This window comes from Molossus molossus, unplaced genomic scaffold (genome assembly GCF_014108415.1).
Source record: "Molossus molossus isolate mMolMol1 unplaced genomic scaffold, mMolMol1.p scaffold_m16_p_10, whole genome shotgun sequence".
NCBI classification, from domain to species: Eukaryota; Metazoa; Chordata; class Mammalia; order Chiroptera; family Molossidae; genus Molossus; species Molossus molossus.
The window spans coordinates 106,345,342-106,366,619 of record NW_023425345.1 but is presented as its reverse complement, the minus strand read 5'-3'; the positions used below and the strand labels follow the sequence as shown (position 1 = coordinate 106,366,619).

The following is a 21,278-nucleotide window of genomic DNA, read 5'->3' as shown; positions in this document are numbered from 1 at the left end:
GAATAGAAAGTATGCAATATACAGCCCAGCCAGTGTGGCTCAGTGGTTGAGCATCGACCCATGCACTAAGAGGTCTCTGGTTCGATTCCTGGTCAGGGCACATGCCCAGGTTTGGAGCCAAATCCCCAGTGGGGGGCATGCAGGAGGCAGCCAATCAATGTTCTCTCTCATCAATGTTTCTGTCTCTCCCTCCCTCTTTCTTCCTTTCTCTCTAAAATTAATAATTTAAAAAGAAAGTATGCAATATACATGTGTTGAATTAATAACTAGAACACTCAGAGATTCCATTGAGAAAGAGTTACATCTTCCAAAAAATTGTTTGTAGATGCAAATTTGGATTTGCTTAGCATTTCCCTTTCTTTGTTTTTGTTAGATTAATCTGACAGTGTTTGGTGGACCAGAGGCCATCCCACTGCCCCTTTGTGCACTGCTGAGAGGGTGAGCATGGAGGAGAGGAAGAATGAGATAAGCCAAGCGCACACCCTCTTTGACCGGTTTGTGCAGGCCACCACCTGCAAGGGAACCCTTAAGGCCTTCCAAGAGCTCTGTGACCACCTGGAACTGAAGCCCAAGGACTATCGCTCCTTTTATCAGAAGCTCAAGTCCAAGCTCAACTACTGGAAAGCCAAAGCCCTTTGGGCAAAGCTGGACAAACGGGGTAGCCACAAAGACTACAAAAAGGGAAAAGCATGCACCAACACCAAGGTAAGGCTTTGGCTTCCCTGAGGCCCTGGAGTCACTGACCTAAGGATTTAATCAGAAAGAAAAGATTTTGAGTAGAGGTAGACCAAGAAAAAAGGATCAAGTAGAGGTCGCCTGGGTAAGAACTGGGTCAAGTCGAGCCATGATCTAGTAGGAAGTCAAGCCTTATACCTTGTGGAAGGTTTGTGGAGCCATTTGACTGTCCCATGTGCCAGACTTTACTCTTATTTCATATATTCATATATTCATATATTGAACATTGGGGGTTTCAACTATTGAAGAACAACTTCTTTATTTTGCTGAGGCTCTGTTTTGAATCTCACACTGTAGGATGATGTAGGTCATTTAGCAAAGAACTAGCCAGGCCCTATTAGTATCCTGTACGAAAATGGCTTCAAGTTGCTTGGCATATCAACTTTGCAAAGTCATTGTTCCATACTCAGTAACTGGTAAGATATAGATAGCATCTGCCAACTTGGGAATTTGCCACAGGCTTCAGATGTCTTTTATCCATATTCCAGAAGTCTGTTTTGATAAACAAGGGCCTTGTGAACCAAATTATTTCTTTTGGTTTCTTCACAATATATAGAAACAGTGTTTTCACGAAAAAGGTAGACCTGTGCATAGATCTGAGATGTTCAGTCACCTGTGCAAAGAAGGGTAGGTGTGAGGAAGTGGAGGAGGAATACTACATTTCCTGCTGTCCTGCTTACGTAAGAATACATCCGGGAGAAAAAGCTAATAGGGGGACACAGTTGCAAATAACTTCATGACTGTGCCATTAATGTGCTTTCATTTGCCTGCTGTGGGTACCTAGAGACCCATGCCCAGTGGATTTGCATTTGGTTAGATATTCATCAGCAAAATTCAAGAAATTCAAAGACATGCCTTTTATGAATGAGTTCTATAGTTTTATTAAGGATAAAAGGAGTTCAAAGCCAAAAACATTGCATGTCTGTTTTTTAATTCTGCACATGCAGTGCAAACTAGTTAAGTAGTGTCCAGTCTCACCCTGAGAACTTCTCTAAAATATGGATTTTCAAGATCATTTTCCTGGACTTCCAGTCTAAAGATGTAATTTAAGAACTCTTTTTCATTACATGAAACTTTGGCACTTGGAAGCTGCCTATTGGGGGTCGTCGGAGTGGAAGACCCATTCCAGGACTCTACAATGGCCAGGACTGTGTGTAATCCCCTGTGTCTCCTCGGACAGAAGTCTGCTTGACTTCGACATCTTCCAGAAGGTCCTCTCCTACTGATGAAAGATGTTGTGTGATTTTTAAATTGTTTGTTGAAATGATGACCCATTTAAATACGTTGCAAATCTACAGGATGAATATGTGCTGAGTCTGTGTCCAGCACTGACTTTGAGTCCCTTTATTCACAACAGCCACCAGCTTTTCTTCAAGCCATTGCAGGTGCTCTGTCGTGACCAAGATTGGTTGGAAGGGAGAGAATAGCCCTATTTGGGGCTTTAGGGAATGATGGTTACGAGATCATGAAACTGTTACAGAAATGTGAGCTTTCTCCCGAGGTGCTGCCTTGGCCCTGAAAGCAGCTGTGTTTTTCAGTGTCTCATCATTGGAGCTGGCCCCTGTGGTCTCCGCACAGCCATCGACTTATCCTTACTGGGAGCTAAGGTGGTCGTCATTGAGAAACGAGATGCCTTCTCCCGCAACAATGTCTTGCATCTCTGGCCATTCACCATACATGATCTGCGAGGTTTGGGTGCCAAGAAGTTCTATGGCAAGTTCTGTGCTGGAGCAATCGACCATATCAGTAAGTAAAACCAGTTCTATTAGTATCTGTTGTGTAGAAACACACTCTGCTTAGAGTCAAAAGACCTGCCATATGTGGTTCTGTAACCTAGAACTCTTAACTGCAAGGAATTTAGCTTAGGGATTTCTAAGGTAGGTCTTGAACTCTTATTTAGAACTTGCAATGAGGGGATAGACATTGGGGCCAGGCTAGGAAATAGATGACCAGTGTGGGCCTTGACCCGACTGATGGTTCCTAGTCCAGTGGAAGAAGCACAACGCGTGCAGTTCTTTGGAATGTGATATGGAAGGTGCTATACCATTGTGAGAACAAAATGCTGTGGGGACACGGTTCTGGGGAAACTGCAGTTAGAGAAGAAGCAGACTCCTACTTTGGTGAATGGCAAGTCTATAACGCAATTCCTTTTGTTCGGTGACTCTCATGAGGTCTGCAGCCACGGGAGCTCTTGCTATACTCTTGTCATCTCCATGCTTAGCTTAGGCTGTGTTTTTCTGAGATGCTTTGAAGTAAATCCAAGTTAATGCAGATAGTGATTTTGTTTTCATGACTGTGTGTGTTCATGAAAACAGTATCTACTTTATGAGGTTGAACTATGATCTTCATTAATGATTCCAGGGAAGGCTTATCAAAGAACTTTTGTTCTGAGTGCCTTCAGATGTGTCCTGTAAATACATTCAACTACTGAAACTTTTGCTGTTCGAAGCGGCTGTGCCAATTTACCAAACACTGGCCACATTCCCGTGGCAGAGGATGCGCTCTGCCCACCTGTTGGGCTTTAATGTTTAAAGCATCTTGGAACCCAGTTGTCTGCAAATATAAAATGTGCGCTAGCATGGGATTCCATGAGTCCCTGCGCGTGTGACTCAGAAGGGGTCAGGTTGTAAAAGCTGGGGAAATAACGAAATGATCTGCAGGAAGATGTGCGCATACTCCCAGCACATTAGTCACAGGCCGCAGGTGTTACTGGTCTTAAGAGAGGACCAAAGGGTCACTCATCCAGTGGCCTGTCTGCCTCATGTGTGGCAGGATTAGTGTTGCAGCTGTGTCCTGCATCAGGGACTAGATTTTCATCTCCATCTCTGGGGCTGCTGCCATGTCTGGCACCTGGCACGTACTCACTGAATATCAAATTAGTAAATCTCACTGGGATAATGAGCAAGATTTTTATTCATTCTGAGCCTTAGTTTCTGCAACTGTAGACCAGTGGTGGTGGGGAAGGGGGCATGGTTAGAGACTACTAAGGTTACACTGAGGTTGCTGCTCTCACCTTGTAAGTATCTGTGAAGATCAGTGAGGTAAGAAGATGAAAGAGAGATGCTGGAATCCCAGGAAGTACTGCAGCCCCTTTGGATCCTCGTGGAAACCACACCTGTGGGTGCACATGCTCTGCCTCCTCTGGTAACTGCCATGTGCTGTAAGGACTGCAGGTTCTGCTAAATAATTGTGTTCTGACTGAATCTGGGAAGATGGGAAAGAGAGTCTCCTGTTGGCCGCAATTTCATGTTGTCTCAGAGCTTTTGATTGTTTTCAATATCTCACCCAAGAGATGGGAGTGGGCTTGTGTGGTTCTCTAGAACATTTCTTGCCCTTAATAAAGAAAAAACTGTGGAACATGGCTTGGAAAATGTCTCCTCTTACAGGAAGCTTTGGGAATCTGGGTAAACTCTGCATAGGTGGACACGGGGGGACCTGAGCAGGGACCACTAACTGGTACTGTTCTTTCAGCATACCCTAACTATCTTATATTTTTGTTCACCCAGGTATCCGTCAGCTTCAACTAATACTTTTGAAAGTTGCATTGATCCTAGGCATTGAAATCCACGTCAATGTGGAATTCCAAGGACTTGTACACCCTCCTGAGGACCAAGAAAATGAACGTGAGTTGGATAGGACAAAGGGAGGAGGGATAAAAGGGCATCAAATGGGTGGGAAAAGATGAGATCAAAGCAAAAAACTATAGGAACCTGCGAGTTGTTTTCAGAACTAGTTAAAAAGGGCTTCTCTATTTGTATAGCCAGTATCTTTTGAGGAACTTTTGACTTGGTGAGGTGGCCTTTGAGATTGTATTAGACATTGCATGCACTGGTATTCGTTGTAGAAAATTGTATGGGCTTCTCCATGAGGCCTCTTTTTTCGTTTGTACCCCATGCTTTCAAACCTACTGTTTTTGGCTGGGAGTCTGCCTACCTGGGTATCTTGAGATGTCTTAGATGTAAGAATTTGATCTGGATGATGACCTTCATTTTGACTTTGGTCCACAGGGATAGGTTGGCGGGCACTGGTGCACCCTAAAACCCACCCTGTGTCAGAATATGAGTTTGAAGTGGTCATTGGAGGAGATGGCCGCAGGAATACTCTGGAAGGTACTGCTCAGTCCTCCTTTGCCTGGTTCACAGCAAGTGAAGGGTGGCCTTCTCTGAACCCTGGGTGACAGTTTGTGTCTTCAGAGACCGCACTCCTAAGAGTCTGCATATGTGTCTCATTGAATGGCTGGCCCAGCCCTCCCTAGCAGCAGGCACTCGGGTTGCTTCTTGCAGGGCCATCCTGCAGGGTGCTAGTACACAAGCCGCACTTTGAGCAGTGGGCACTGCTGTGGGGTTAAACCTGCTTACTCAAAAGGCGGCTTCCCGCCCTGGCTGGTTTGGCTCGGCAGTTAGAGCGTCGGCCCACAGACCGATGAGTCGCGGGTTCAGTTACAGTCAAGGGCACGCACCTCAGTTGCAGTTTGTCCCTGGCCCTGCTTGGGTCAAGCAGGAGACAACCAGTCGATGTGTCCCTCTCACATCCATGTTTCTCTCTCTCTCTCCCTCCCTCCCACTCTATCTGAAGATAAATAGAAAAATATCCTCAGGTGAGGATTTAAAAAAAGGTGGCTTCCCTTATTTTAAAAATGGAATTCCTGCCCCTAGCCAGTATGGCTTGGTAGTTAAGTATCCACCCATGCACCAAGAGGTCGCTGGCTTGATTCTCCGTCAGGGCACATGCCCATGTTGTGGGCCCAATCCCCAGTGGGGGGCATGCAGGAGGCGGCCAGTCAATATTCTCTCTCATCGATGTTTCTTTCTCTCTCTCCCTCTCCCTTCCTCTCTCTCTAAAGTCCGTAAAGAAAAAATATTTTTAAAAGTGGAACTCCTTGTGGTCAGTCAGATTTCAAAATTTTTGCTAGTATATGGGAGACTTTGACTTTTTTTCTGAATTGTTATATTCTTTGGTGGGTAAACACCCTATTTTCAGATTGAGAAAAATTGCCCTGAAATTTTCCATTGATTCCTATCCCGTGTTCCCAGATGTAATCAGCAATACCCCTTCTCCTGTTTGAAGTGCTCTTCCTTCCTCTCTAGCTAGCTGTCGCCACCTCTGAAAATATTTTTCTCTCTAGGATTTCGTCGGAAAGAATTTCGAGGCAAACTGGCCATTGCCATTACAGCAAATTTTATTAACCGAAATACAACAGCAGAAGCCAAAGTGGAAGAGATCAGTGGAGTGGCTTTTATATTCAACCAAAAATTTTTCCAGGAGCTCAGGGAAGCCACAGGTTGGTGTCAGTGCCTTGAAAGCAATAAAGATAGAACTTTAAATAACTGCTTTGGCTTTCCGTGGGTAGTGTGGTGGGGTGGGTGGTCACTGGTGTCACTGCGTGTCACTCGCCCCTCTGCTCCTTCCTTACTCCATGCTTTGTTCTGAGCATGTCCAGATCACCATTGCCTGCTCTAATGTCCTTTGTGCTCATTGCAGGGACTGGGCTACTCTGGATTGGGTTTTTATTCACGTGTTTGTTTTTCAGTGTTTGTTCTGCCTTCTACCAACTCTTCTCCAACCCCTTCTCTCCACTGTGGCGCCGAGTGATGGTGCTTAATGCAGTAATCTGTTGGTTGGTGGTTCTCTGGTTTATTAAGAACCTGCCTTGAGGCATTGAGTGTGTAGTCTTCTTCCCAAGTCCACTTTGATCTTGAAGTAAACCACATGCTAGATAGGAATGAGATTGTTACACGATAGCTTTTGAATAGATTAATTTAGATGTTTTGATGCAACAAAAACATACAGCAGATTCCAGTGTTCTGTTTTCTTTCCATTATATCTATTTTTTTAGATTAATTGAAATTAAAAATCGGTAGTTCACTCTCTGCTTCCAGGCATCTAGTTGTCTGTCCTGCTCTAGGAGATTCCCCCAGTTGCCTTGATGACTATAAAAGAGGCTTAACTTGATAATTAACCCAGACCATCTTACTAGAGGTTGTTCTTCCTATTTCTTCCAATCCTTATATATTTCTGCTTACTATCGATCATTGTTTTTAGGATAATTTAGGATGTTAAGTGAATTACAGAGCAGTACAAAGATAAACAAAAGTTCCTCCCTCTTTTTGTGAACTGACTGTGCAGGGAGTGAGAATCTGGTCTCAGACAGCTTTTTTATTTTCTCTTTCCCTGCCTGGAGTTTTACAGCCCTGGTCTCCGGACCCCTGTGCAGTCTCCCTGGCTGCCCTAGTATACCTTCATCTCAGTGAACATTCATCTGCACATTTTTGTTTCTGGTTGCAGGTATCGACTTGGAGAACATCGTCTACTACAAAGATGACACACACTATTTTGTTATGACAGCCAAAAAGCAGAGCTTACTAGACAAAGGGGTGATACTGCATGTAAGTGATAGGTTTCTTTCAAACCTCTTTTTATGTTATACTGGTTAGTATGATCACCAAGAGAAAGAATATTATTGTCAGATGAGTTTTTCGTGCAAGGGAATGAAAATGAACCCCAAACCCATCTCCAGGTAACGAGTACTATGTTTTTTAGTTCAACTTAAAAAAATACCTTTTATTATGGAAATTTTCTAATATGACCAAGCGCAGAGAGGCTGGTCTGATGAACCCATGTGCCCATTATCCAGCTTTAACAATTACTAACACGTGGCTGGCATTGTTTCAGTAGTACCCCGCTCACTCCCCATTCCTGCAATTGGATTGTTCCAAAGCAGATCTCAGCTATTTCAGGAGTAAATATTCAGTTTAATTGCAGGTAGTTTGATTTGTGGTTCTAGAGACTTCCATATATGACCCGTTATTGGTTAGTTAATAGGCCGTCTTTTGGAAGGGGTGCTGCAGGGAACGGAGCTTGACCAGGAAGCAGTCTGTTTACAGGAGCCTGAAAATGGTTCTAGTTTTACTATACATGTGGCTGTCAGAGGCCCAGTGAATCCTGACTGAGCCAGAGTGTGTTTAGACCTCTGCCTGACCTAACAGTAAGAGCTTCTTGTTCATCCTTAGCCCAGGTCCTGCTTAGCCTTTTTTCTAGGTGACTAAATGTGTGACCTTCCCTGAGATGATGATCTGAACATGAAGTCAGAAAACCACAGGGTAGAGGGCTCCTTAAGCGGAGGGCTCCTTAAGGAGAACTTCTTAAGTCTGATTTGGTCTCAGTGTGAGAATTACTGTCCCCACAGTAATGGATGAGATGGAGAGAAGATGTGCTGACTCAGCCTGTGCTGTTCCTACCACAGACTCAGCTGAGCTTCAGGGTGCCCTCTGTGTCGAGGCATGCTAATGAGTCCGGTCTGTGGCCTTGTCTGAGAGCGGTGGTGGGGTGAGCTCATGCACACGTGCCTGTAGCCCAGCCTCTTGCCACTCGGTGCCTTGTATCTGCTTCTCAGCCTTGTGGCCCTTTATGTCTGCAGGAGGAACAGACCAAGCAGTGTGTACAGCCATTCTGCCAGGAGCACAAGCAAGATGTGCTCGAATGCCTGATCAATACGAAATAGCCAGTGCTCCCACTGGCATTTGTTGAAATTATGTAGGAGAGAGGAATGCCAAGACTTTTCCTTTTCATTTATTTATTTTGTTTTACAGGGCAGGGGCTACACCTTCTGTGTGTGCTACTGAATACTAAATTCATTCTGGCCACTTAATGGTGAACAAACACTGTTTCGAGGACCAACTTGAGTGTTTGTGATTTGGCTTTTAACATCTTGTAGCGGTAGCTGAAAGTACCATCAGGGATGCTTGGAAAACATAGGCCCCACTTTAGGAGAAAAAAGCTTTGGCTCGGTATACCAGGAACTTCCAAAACAGAAAAGGAGTTTTTCGGTTCTTTATGTGGAAAGCCCCTTTTCTCTCATTATTGTTTTCTTTGTTGGTGTGGTTCTATGGAGCCTTTCAGAATCTTATCGATTTTTACATTTCTGTACCATTTTGAATCTATTTCTTCCCAGTCCCTGGATGGCTGTTGCTCCTGCCTCCACACCTTTCTGTCACTGAAGCTCTGGGTCCTTCCGTGGGGTTTGTGGAGTTCTGTAAGGCTGAGTGTTTCATGTGGTCCCGGTTGCCAAAAGTGATTTGCTACCCAGAAAGGAATGATTGCTGATAATGACATAAACTATAAAGTGCCTTTTCAGTTCAGCAGCACCGTCACAAGTTATATTACTTGGTGTCCAGAACAGCTGTGAGGGGCTGGATGGGCAAGGGAAGCGGTGACTCGTCCCAAGTACGTGGGCAGCCGGGCTGTGTCTTTAGCAGCAGAGCCTGTGCTCTTACAGAGAGAGCCTTCCCCTTTTTCTGGGTGATGTGTGTCAACACTTGCTGTGGAATATGAACTCACTTTGGGGGAAAGGGACAGGTGGTAGAAACTCGGTTGTGTCTGATAGTGTAGGATGGCTTGAGCAGCTACCCTTGTCCCTGGGCTTTTCCATCAATCCGCTCCCCTCTCTGGAGACAGGACTATGCCGACACAGAGCTCTTGCTTTCCCGGGAGAATGTGGACCAAGAGGCTCTGCTGAGCTATGCCAGGGAAGCAGCGGACTTCTCCACCCAGCAGCAGCTGCCATCTCTTGATTTTGCCATCAATCACTATGGGCAGCCTGACGTGGCCATGTTTGACTTCACTTGTATGTACGCCTCCGAGAATGCTGCCTTGGTGCGAGAGCAGAATGGACACCAGTTGCTAGTGGCTCTGGTTGGGGACAGCCTCCTAGAGGTGAGTATTAAGGACGGCAGCACTTACTAGTAATTGGAAACAAATCTAGGCACTGAGGTTGTGGAGTGAGTGTCTACAGCATTAGGTGAGCTCCCGTAGGGGTTGTTACGTCAGGAAGTAGGGAAGCATTGCAGACCATGGGGGACCCTAGATTGCTAAGTAGCAATGGAAATGCTGCAGCTTCCATGACTTGCCCTCTGCCAGTTTGTGAAGCAGAGAAGTCCAGCGTCTGAGCAGTTGCCAGACTACTTTCAGCAGCAAACTCTCTTAGTTCCTGAGTTTATTAGCCTCTCTCTTTTGAAAGGTAATTTATTTTAATTCTTTGTTTTATATCTCCATAATAGCCTTTTTGGCCAATGGGAACAGGAATTGCCCGGGGCTTTCTAGCTGCTATGGACTCAGCCTGGATGGTACGAAGTTGGTCGCTAGGAACAAGTCCCTTGGAAGTCCTGGCAGAGAGGTAATGGGGAGTAGCCAGGGTCCTCTGGTGAGAAAACGGGGTGATGAGTGATGTGCCCTGCAGGCAGAGTGCAGGTTCTTTCTCCCTTCTCTCTCTTCCTTTCTTCAGTGAAGATGCTTTCATACTTGAGAGAAGAAGGTAAGATATTTGTTCAAGAAATTATAGAAACTTAAAAGAGTCTAATCTTCTAAGTGTTCTTCTCTTATCTCTTTCCAAACTAAATTTGTTGCGCACTAATGGTGTCTGAATCTTTGTACACCATCGACAGATGGTGTCTGAGACCTTTATGACAGTCACATAAACATACACAAAAATAGCACATTAAATTCTCTTGTCCTTAAACCAGAAAGACATATACTAATGAAACCAGTGTGGTAATAGAGGCTATACTAAAATAAGAGAAAAAATTAAAAGTGACTGAATTCAAAGGAAAATTCCAAACTGCCTGTAAACATTTCTCAAATTTTCAAATGTCAGATATTTTGAAGCAGATTATTGCAAATGAGGTAAGATTCCTATGATCTGCTGATAAAGAACAAATGCCTTAACTTGAAAAACTAGAGAAACAAGATTTCCTGGGTGAAATTGGTGGTTTATATCATTTTAAGTCTGTTACTTAAGGTACTCTGGGTAATTTGGCTGCAAGTTCTTTTTTCACTTGTGATTCTCTTAAATATTAAATATTAGCATACTTGAAAAAGCAAAACAGTAAATCAGTGCCTTTTAAATGAGAGTCAGACTTTTTACCTCTGCCCAAAGCAGTGTCCTTGCTGTCCTCGTTGGCCAGGCCTGTGCGGCCCCTGAGCTGGTAGCGATGGGGAGCCAGCGCTGATCTAGGATTGGAGGAAACCAGTCACGGATGAGGATTTGTCATGTCCTTCGGATCATGTGGGGACTGTAAAATGTAGAAATATTCTCAAAGGAGAGGGAAATGTTCGTGGTGCTTTTTTGTGCTCTGAGTATACCGCTGTGTTTTTGCAGGGAAAGCATTTATAGGTTGTTGCCTCAGACCACGCCTGAGAATGTGAGTAAAAACTTCAGCCAATACAGCATAGACCCTGTCACCAGATACCCCAATATCAACATTAACTTCCTCCGGCCAAGCCAGGTAAGTGCCTTCCAGACAGTGATCTGTAGCTGGGTCCTTTTTAGGGCTGATCAGACCTCTGAATATTGAAATGTCTCCATTAATAACAAACATACAGACAACACTTCTCTCAAGTAGATTTGAGTAGACATCTCTCTGAGTTGGTTGGAGTAGGTAGTATTTTCCATCATCACATTGAGCAGCTGAGGCAGAGAGTTGTTGAATGACTTGCCAGAAGATCAAACGTGACGAAAATGATGGATCCAGGACTTTAACCCAGGCTCCTGATCAAACTGTGTGCTGTAGGGAAGGAACACTGTTCGCTGGTCAGGAAATGTGGCCTCCACTCACTCTGCCACCACAATCTCCTGTAACTTGGACAGGTCCTTTCGCTTTCTCAGAACCTCAGTTTCTGTATTGGTACAATGAAGGTGATCATCTCTGCTACCTACAAACAGGATCGTTGTGAGGACAGCTGAGATTGTTCACTGGAAAGAACTTTGAAAGATAAGACACTCTATAAATAGAAGATATTGTTGGTCTTTTTTTTATACTGAGTTATTTTTCAGAATGCTTATAACTGCAATAAGAATGACAGTTTAGGCAGAAATTATAATCATTTACAGAGCATAATTATCCCAAAGAGCCCACCAGTTTTTTAGAAAGTAGACTATTCAATGTATTTGCCTATGTCCTAGTATAAATTTGTCTTCACTTTCTACCTGAAGTTGACACAGTTAGGCCTTCTGTGCTTGTGTGGTTCATGAGGGGTCCGTGGAGCCTGCTGTTAGAGGCAGCGAACCCAGCCCAGCGAGGGCATGTGAGCACCAAACACAGTGAGCCTTCTCATGACGTGCGGGAACCGGAACCACCTGCACACCTAGGAGCAGTGGGCTGGATACATTAACTGTGGTATATTATACAGTGGAGCGTGTACAGTCATGAAAAAGACTATTGCTACATCCAGCGTAAACGAATCTCAGAGACATTAACAGTGTGCAGAAGAATCTACACACAAAAGCATATGTACTGTATAATTTCATTTACATAAAGTTCAAAAACAAGAAAAACTAACCCTTCGTGATAGAGATCAGAACAGTGGTCACCTTTGGGATCAGACACTGACAGCGAGGCTGGGTTTCACCTGGTGTGTTCATTCATAAAATACGTCGATTTTTACTCTGTGTTGTCAATAAGAAAGTAGATGTTTTCTTCAAAAAAGGACCAAAGAAGACTATCAGAGGGACTTATGTGGTTGAGTAGTGAATTTTTAGCACAACTTCTGATAGTTAACGTGTTTGTCTATATGTAAGCCCACCACATTCCAGAGAGGATTCAAAAGTCATCATCCTAACTTCTGTCTAAACGTTATCCAATCTGCTCTCACAATATTTCATGTGTCATTCTCTTTTCAGGTGGGAATTTGTTACTTGGTGTCTGATTTTCCTTCTTTACAACTTTTTACCTTTCTTCCAGGTGTGCCATTTATATGATACTGGAGAAACAAAAGATATTCATCTGGAAATGGAGAACCTGAATTCCCGCACTACCCCAAAGTTGACTCGCCATGGTGAGTTCTGGTAATGCCCTTTTGAAATGCAGGTGACCTCTTCAGAGAAGCCTGGAAGTACTCATTGGGCGCTTAGTGTGCCCATGACTATGTAAGGCAGTGGTTCTCAACCAGAAGTGCCCCTAGAGGACATTTGGTAGTTTCTGGAGACATTTTTTATTGTCATGAGTTGGGGAGGTTGCTCCTGGCCCCCAAGGATACTGCTAAACCTCCTATGGTGCACATGTCAGCTCCCAGCCAAAAATATCAGTAGTATCAAGGTTGAGAAACTGTGGCCTAAGGTATCATTATGAGGACATAAAGAGAAGCCAGATAAAAGTGCTACTGAAAAAGGGAAGAAGAGAAGGAAAGCTTATGGGCACACAGACACACCAGCCAAGGTTTTGGGTTAAAGCTTCATGGAAGAAGCAGCGGCATTTTAACCGAGTGCTGTGATGCCACCAGGACACAGTGACAGGTAAGGTCATTCCCTATTTTGTGTGCATTGAAGGCCTATAAAGATTTGTTTTAAAGGAGAGTGACGTGAGCATACCTCTCTATGTAGGACGGGATAGAGAAGGTGAATGCCATCATAGTAGTCAAGCTGACAGTTGTAAAGGCCTAGCATCTGGTACTGATGTTGAGGATGGACGGAGAGGACAGTGGACCATAATTAGAAGAAATCTCATTTTGGGGGCAGGTACAACTGGGTCCCAGTCCAAGCTTTGCCATTTGTGAAGTGTGTGGTCTTGAACAGGTTATGTAATATCTCTGAACTTCAGCTCCTTGTCCATGAAGTGAAGATGACAAACCCCTGCCCCACACGTGGTCTGAGGGCCTGTGACATGCATAGCTTGTTTGTCATGACGCCTGACAACTGTGTTGTTCCTGCCTTCGGTGGTTTTTCAAACTGGATATATGCCACAGAGAGGGCCCCATATTAATGGTACTAGGTAACCACGCTTCCGTTAATATTTTCTGTTCTTTTAGAGTCTGTACCTCGTTCAAGCAAACTGCTTTGTTGGTGCCAAAGGCAGACAGATGGCTACACAGGGGTCAATGTGACAGATCTCACCATGTCTTGGAAAAGTGGCCTGGCCCTCTGTGCAGTTATCCATAGATACCGCCCTGATCTGATGTAAGTTGTGACCAGAATTTCTGTTTCATTTTATACTCCTTAAGGATCTCAGAGTACTCTGCTGTCAAGTAGCCAAACTTGTAGTTTTTTCCTAAAATGAAATACATAGTAAGATACTTTTTCTAGAAAGCAGTGATTAATTTTGACTTAATTATATTTAAAACTCTGAGTGTTAAGCATTATGTAGCTCAACATACAAATGATTAGTTGATTTTTAAAACCACAGTACTCAAAAGGTCAAAAATTGGTTTTAACACCCACCTGGGTGTGTTACTGTCACACAAAGGGAAAATGTTCATTGGCCGCAGGTTGAACTCTGTTTCAGCCAGCTCTCTCTCAAGTGTTAGTGGTCATCAGGAGAACCTGGCTAGAACATTTGGCTGGCTGATGGCAAATGTGTTACTACCAACAAAACAAAACAGTCAGCGCTTCCTCGATTTATGATGGTCATCGGTCTTCCCTCATGTGAAAGGCTGAACTCTGCAAACATTGCCAACACCACAAAACTCAGGTCGCCTCACCCACCTGCACCTGTAGCACCTCCTCGTTTGGCCATTCTCAACTCACCAAGGTGCAGAATCAGTACAGCAGGATGACCCTAGGGCCCCTGTGGAGACCGCTGTGCTCAGGTTTCTCCCATGGGCATTCTCCCATGGAAGCCAGACAGAAATGCTGGGAAACAGAAGCAGAGCATATGGAAGCATTTTGGCTGCCTGTTCTTTTATCATCAGGTCCACTTAAGGGCCCAATTTTTGTGTGTTTGTTTTAAATGATTGCATAAGAAATCCTAAAGGACATAGTTCCTATTTATATTAGATTGTAAGTTAATGAGGCAAGAGTGTCAAAACAGCCTTGCATAGTGTGATTTAGGAATGGGGGCTTCTGATTGACTTGGGTAAATGTAAGGTTCATGCAGAAGTGATAGGAGGGCTTACCTCACCAGAAAAGGGGTGGAGAGGACGAGGGAGAGCTTGAGAAATATTGTGATAAATGGCAAAGAAGGGCCAGGTCAATCAGTTCTGTTCCCAAGGGAAGGCAGAAGTAACTTCAGGGAACCCAGCAGGTGGGGGGAGGTGGGAGTGTGGGGTGAGGGACACATCCCTGCTGGAATAGACCACAGGCTGTTTGGAGAGGGTCAGGGCGTTTTCCTGTAACAGGATGCAGAGCAGTGAGTAGGTAACTTGGCACTGTTTAGACTATAGTGACTCATCCAGGATGAGCCTGTAGATTAACAGGCTTAAGGAATTTTTTTAAATGAAAAACTGCTATGGAGTCAGCAGGTTAGCACCATGTGAGGTGCAGTTAATCTGAAATCCCCTAAAGAAGAACGCTCTCAGTCTTTACTCGATTGAGGAGCAAGCAGCTTGAAATCCAGTGGGAAGTGTTTATTAATACAAGTACTTGGGGAAATTTAAGACATTTAGCAGTGGAAAAATCTTCTGAGAACAGTTTTGGAATTCCCCTTTAAGTAGACGTCTGAGTAAGATTTATCAGCTGATTTAGTACATCAGTCACTTGTCAGGGCCAAAGAACACCATGGGTGATAGTCCCAGGCCTTTAAGAGCAGTCTGATCCAAATAGAATTTTTATCATTATTTAACGTTAGTTTAATGAATATAGGTCACACACAAGATGCAAGAGAATACATATTAAAGATAGTTTCTATTCTTGAGCTTACATTTTATTTATTTATTTATTTATTTATTTATTTATTTATTTATTTATTTATTCTTTATTGAATTTAGAGGGAGAGGGGCAGAGATAGAAACATGGATGAGAGAGAACATCAACTGGCCGCCTCCTGCACGCCCCCCACTGGGGATCAGGCCCACAACCTGGGCATGTGCCCTGACCGGGAATTGAACCGGCGACCTCTTGGTGCATGAATGCTCAACCACTGAGCCACACCGGCTGGGCTTGAGCTTACATTTTAGTAAGGAATTTATGTGATCAGAAAAATGGGGATAGTGTTTTAACTTTCCCTCTTTTTTCTTAATAGGTAGATGTCTAATCATCCTTTCTCCTTGAGGATGGTTTCTAGCTCGGATTCGCTCTCAGGTTTCAGGGAGGCACTGTACACAGGGTTTTAGCTGAGCAACCAAGAAATGATGGTGACTTCTTGATAACTGTTATTTGGGTGGGGATAAGCACTCCATCTTGATACATTTTTCTTATCCTGTTTCTCAGAGATTTTGATTCTTTGGATGAACAAAATGTGGAGAAGAATAACCAGCTGGCCTTTGACATTGCTGAGAAGGAACTGGGCATTTCTCCCATCATGACAGGCAAAGAGATGGCCTCAGTGGGGGAGCCCGACAAGCTGTCCATGGTGATGTACCTGACCCAGTTCTACGAGATGTTCAAGGACTCGCTCCCCTCCAGCGGTAAGGACTGGGGGCGGTGGTGTGGGAGCCCCCACGTCCTCTGTTGTTGCCCGGCTTTTCTTTCTTCCCTCCCGGTGCCCCACAGCAGCACCCTCAAAGGCTGCGCTCACTCTGCTTTTACTGCTTGACCCTCAGGGCAGGTCCCGGAGCCTTCGCTCCGTTGTTTTCCCCTCTCAACCACTTGTTCTTACTCACGTCTTTCTCACGAAACCTATAAATACATAAAAATCATTCCTGTCCAGAAATTTTTCTCGATTCTGTTCCCTTCTCATACCCTTTCTCTCAGAACCAGCCTTTTTGAAAAAAGTGGTTTATGCCTGTGGGCCACTTCTCAACTGCCCGACCTCCGTAACACCGCGACCTGGCTTCTGTCACCGTGCCTCCAGGTTGTTCTCCAGGCCATGAAGCATCACCAGATCTGACTTCTTCCACGTCTCCTCTCGTGTCCTGGGTCTTTCTAACTGTTCAGCCCTGTAGAAGGACATCTTTTCTTTGGAACTCTCTTCTCCTTGGCTTCTGTGATCCTGAACAAGCGGGCTTCATTTTCTTCTTTCTGTAACTGTTCCTTCTCCAGCTTCTCTTTCTTCTCCTACATTTTAGTGTTTTCCAAACGTCTTTCCTTGACCCTCAGTCTGTTAGCATGCAACAAAAATATTTCTGTTGTCATTCATCGTCTCTTGGAATAAGTATAGCATTATGCTTAGGAGTGTTGACCATGGCACTGAACCTGGGTTTATGTCCCAGTACTAACACCTGTTCAACCTCAGGCTAGTTACTCAGTTTTCCTGTGCCTCAGTTTCCCCTTCTATAAAAATGGGTGTTTTTCTATACATAATTAGATTGTGATATGCTAAGAAGAATGTTTGTCAAACAGAAGCATTTAATAAATGTTAGCAACGTGTTTTTAAAATTACTATTGTTACTAATAAAACACTGCAATCCACAGCTTGTGACTGTCTTGTGTATGCCAGCCCATGTACTCTCATAGATGTTTGTGGCTTTTTCTGTTGGATACACAGTTTTTACAACAGAAATCCTAGCTCTAACACGAGTGCTCACGTGCAGGGAGAGCCCCCGACTGTGCAGCTGAGTGCACAGTGCCTCATACCCCAGCCCAGTGGCCCTGAGCCACCTGCCCTCCCTCGCCTTTCTCCGCCCTGAATTTGTTATCCCAGAGATGAGGCTCTAGCACTCCTCCATGATTAACAATCACAGGTGGGTTCCAACTTTTGAAAAGCAAAAGTGGAGGTTTTTGTGACTGCAGTGGATGGGGAAAGAGTGGTATTGTTTATGTTCATGGAAAAGGCGCCATGTGTGAAGCGAAGTATGCATTTTCCCTGGGACCGCCTGCTGCCCTCCCCCTGCTTCAGAGCAGAGGGGTCTTCAGGTGGCCGAGGTTCGGGGCACCTGTAGCAGGGCGCTTCTGGTCAGTACGTTGGGGCACCTGTCCTCAAACACTGCTTTCTGTTCACAGCTGCCTTGGACCTGAATGCTGAAGAGAAAGCGGTCCTCATGTCCAGCACCAAGTCCCCCATCTCCTTCCTAAGCAAACTTGGGCAGACAATCTCTCGGAAGCGTTCTCCCAAGGTGAATGGAAAAATTTGGTCTTTTTTTCCAGCTGCAGACCCAATGGCAAGGCGTAGTGACTAGAATAATGCACTTTAACTCCTTTCTTGGTGTAGGATAAGAAGGAAAAGGACTTGGATGGCGCTGGAAAGAGGAGAAAGACCAGTCAATCAGAAGAGGTGAGAATTATCTGAGATTTGTTAGAATGATTATACTGAATTGCCCTTTTTGTCTTAAATCCTTAATTTTCACTGGTGTTGCTAGATCTCTTTATATTCATCCTTTATGAGAATTTTTGTGGGAAGATGCTTTTTCTGTGTGCTTTTGCCTCTGTTTAATTTTTTGAAGAGCATCCAAGGGAACACACACACACGTGTACCATGGCTTTCCTATCTCTTTGGAATCGCACAGCTGGCAAAGGACATTGGCTTTCCTGGGGTGACATTACCAATAAAGTCTGGGTACATCTTTATACTCCCTCTTGAGATTAGAGCTTTGAAGAGAGCTGTCAAGCTTAACCTAAAGCAGAAATACCAGCTGCCATGCCAGGCCCTAGCCGCACTTCTCCTTTGAGGGAAGGGCATTGGGGGCTCCTCTAACAGAGGCTGGTTCTTGGGTGTCAATATTGATCAGGAGGAAGTGCCCCGGGTGTGCAGAGGAGGAAGACCCACACTGGTGAGCACTCTGACCGACAGGAGGACTGATGTCACCCTCAGCAACCAGAACAAAGTGAGGTACATGGCAACCCAGCTGCTGGCCAAGTTTGAGGAGAATGCACCCCCACAGTCCACTGGCGTAAGGAGACAGGTAAACCCCTCACACCTCGTCCATCCACACTTGGTCTGGCCACATAGGAAGGAGGGATCTTTTTAGTTGAATGAGGTGGGGTGCGTTACAGCCTGAGGACTCGTGGGCTCCAGGCGGGTCTGGTGGTCCCCTTGTCTGACTGGCAGAGAGCATTGCAGAAGCCCCTCGTGTGCTCAGCACTGCTCCGTCCTCGCCGCTCAGTCTGAGGCTCTGAGGGTCCAGCAGAGGGGATTTACACTTACACTACCTGGTCAGTGGGTATGCTCACATTTAAGCTGTAAAGGAAGTACCTGCTTATTGAGGAAAATGCTGAGAAGTCTGATAAAGGTAATTAAAATACCTTTAATTCTGTTAATATTTTGTTACAGTTTTTCCTGGTCTTTCTTCTTTAGTGCATTCTTGTCTTCATAGTTGAGGTCATTCGTAACATACGCTTTTCCATCCTCCATTTTTTCATGTAACTTTGGTCACATTCCCGTGTTGTCCCAAACTCTCTGAGCATCTTCAGTGTGTGCGGTGCTTCACCCAGCTTTCCGGATGTTCAGTCGTTTCTCACCAACAGACATCCTTGTTATAAAGCTGCTTTTGTGTGTTGCAGATGACTTTCCTGGGCGCTCCTTAAACTAGGGTGGGAATGTGAACATTTTAAAGATTCCTCATGGATACTGACTTGTATTCCCTAAGTCATGCCTGAGAGTGCTGGACAGGAGCCTTTAAGGATGTCTGCATCAGGCTTTGTCCTCCTCCTGTTTGTCTAAAAGTGACTAAGACTTCTTGCAAGAAGAGATGCTGGGATTTTGAGATTCATACTGAAAATTTCTTTCAAAACTCCCTGTTGACCTGAGGGAACCTATCCTTTTCCTTTCTGCATCTCTCCACACACATCAGTGGTCGTTCCTATGGATGGAGTGGGGTGGGCACTGACTCACAGACTGCTTGGAGCCCGGCCTTAATTAACTCACGTCTATTCACTGGTTATGGCTCACAGAGAAGATGATAGTCATTCCCTGTCGGCTCTGGCAGCCCAGGTCCCGCCCACCTCGGGAAGCTGGGCTGTTCTCTGTCACAGGAAGTTTGCCTTGAAGAAACTGTTGCTTCCCTCATTTTGAGTGAAAGATTAGTTTTCCAACCAGAATTAGTAGTTTAGGCTCAGAACATTGAGCTAGGGAAATGATCGTGAAAATTACACCTTCTGTTTTCCTTTTTTGTTTGCTTACATTTGCTTTTGGTTTGGGGGGCAGGGTATTTTGTTTCATTTATAAGTGTAATTGTCTAAGAGTCAATTTTATGTCTTCACCATCACCACCACTCCAGCACATAGATGGGGTCTGTTCTCCACAGTACCTTTTGTGTGTCTTCTACCTTAATATATTTTATTTTGTTTTGTCTCCATGTCCTGTCCCCACCCACACTTGGCCTGTGTGTCACAGCCAACACAGGAGCGTGGGGTCAGCCAGCCGTCCTGCTGCCTACCGGAGCAGGGTCGCCCTGCTCCCACCCCACAGTGGAAACAGGTAAAGGAACTGCCCAAGAACCAGAATCAGTGCTGCAGCCCTGGGCCTTCCCACCCTGTCCCCTCTTCTGAGCTGGCCAGGTGGAGGGCCACACCTAGAATCCCCGCTCCAGCCCAAGACATCCTGTGCTCTTTAAGTAATGACTCTGGTGAAAGTGTAATAAGCAATACTGATTGTATTGCATGATTTATTTAACGCCTTGGGATTTGAGAAACCAGTTAACAGGGTGGGCTGTGAATTTGATGTTGAAACTAGCTGAAGCTATGTGGTGAGTTGTTCAGGTACCCTCGCCTTTGGGGTTTTGCTATTAGAACCTTTGTCCTGAGTTGACTTCTTGCTGACATGTGTCCTTATGACCATTGGAGGGAGAAGCCTAAGCATTGGGGCAGTGGAATCTTTTATGTTAAACAGGCAAATGTTATCCAAGAAATCATCTTGAACTGTGATTTTTGTTTGTTTCAGACCTTGGACAAAGATGATCATGGGTATTTTTTTTGGTGTTTTGTCTACATTCATAAAATAATCTTTTTAGAAATTTTCACTAACGTAGTTGTAGGATAGCCTAGAAAGCTGCTTCTCCTAAGCAGTATGGAACAGGACAGAAAGAGAAGGAACAGCACCAGTTGGTAATTGACAGTACCGGAGGCCTGGAAGCCTCTCCTGTGCCGCCTCCACATCACAGCTGACAGGTCCAGCTCCCGTGAGTGCACGGGGCATGTCTCGTGGGTTGCTATCATTTAGGACTAAGATCTTGAAGGGTCAAAGGAGCAGGCCCTCGGTTCCCTCTTGTGCTGTGGAGTGATAGTTGTTTCTGGGAGGCACTGAGCAGTGGCTGGTTGGGTCTTGTTTTTTTCTAACCGTCTTTTCATGATATGCTGCATTAAAAGCAGGGCCCATGAGGCAGAGATGGAAACCATGTCCACACTCAGGAAGCCAAACTGCCTCTCCCTTTGCTTAGGGGAAGTCTTCGTGGGGGTGGAAGGAGGTGCTCATCAAAAATTTACTGCCATTTTTTTTTCTCACCCTTTCCTTGAAGTCTAGGTGGAAGGTGTAACGGGAAGGTGATCTTTAGTTGAAGATCTGCAGAAGGGGACATGCACTCTAACCTAGGCCTCCTGAACCCCAGATTCTCACAGTGCTCCAAGGGGAGCAGAGAGGAAGGGAGGGCAACCGTAATGCATGCAGAGGGCATGTGCCTGGGCCACTCTGAGCGAGCTTTCAGGGCAGTCCCGGGCAGGAAGTGTGGCCCAAGGAGCTGGGCCCAGCTGAGGTATCTGTCCTGGTGGAGACTGGCACATCAGCCCATTGCCTGACACAGCTGACTGT

General features: G+C 45.0%; 1 protein-coding gene across 12 annotated transcripts in view; it reads left to right on the top strand.

The window, feature by feature from the left end:
- The first annotated feature begins 373 nt into the window (after window positions 1–373).
- The window catches only part of MICAL3 (microtubule associated monooxygenase, calponin and LIM domain containing 3), a 117,872-nt gene continuing 96,967 nt past the window's right edge, over window positions 374–21,278 (top strand). For 4 of the 12 annotated variants that reach the window (XR_004958363.1, XM_036252749.1, XM_036252744.1 and 1 more), the window contains exons 1-16: window positions 374–705; window positions 2,274–2,481; window positions 4,242–4,358; window positions 4,743–4,844; window positions 5,861–6,016; window positions 7,021–7,121; window positions 9,190–9,447; window positions 9,792–9,907; window positions 10,889–11,015; window positions 12,471–12,564; window positions 13,534–13,681; window positions 15,869–16,065; window positions 17,540–17,652; window positions 17,748–17,810; window positions 18,265–18,438; window positions 19,869–19,952. Coding sequence is in view for 11 of the 12 variants with exons in the window: in XM_036252749.1 (XP_036108642.1) it covers window positions 445–705; window positions 2,274–2,481; window positions 4,242–4,358; window positions 4,743–4,844; window positions 5,861–6,016; window positions 7,021–7,121; window positions 9,190–9,447; window positions 9,792–9,907; window positions 10,889–11,015; window positions 12,471–12,564; window positions 13,534–13,681; window positions 15,869–16,065; window positions 17,540–17,652; window positions 17,748–17,810; window positions 18,265–18,438; window positions 19,869–19,952 (2,319 nt within the window). In the remaining variant the exon portion in view is untranslated. Of the gene's footprint in view, window positions 706–2,273; window positions 2,482–4,241; window positions 4,359–4,742; window positions 4,845–5,860; window positions 6,017–7,020; window positions 7,122–9,189; window positions 9,448–9,791; window positions 9,908–10,888; window positions 11,016–12,470; window positions 12,565–13,533; window positions 13,682–15,868; window positions 16,066–17,539; window positions 17,653–17,747; window positions 17,811–18,264; window positions 18,439–19,868; window positions 19,953–20,993; window positions 21,033–21,278 lie in introns of those variants that run through there. The other 8 variants (XM_036252742.1, XM_036252740.1, XM_036252739.1 and 5 more) reach the window with 5 other exon arrangements.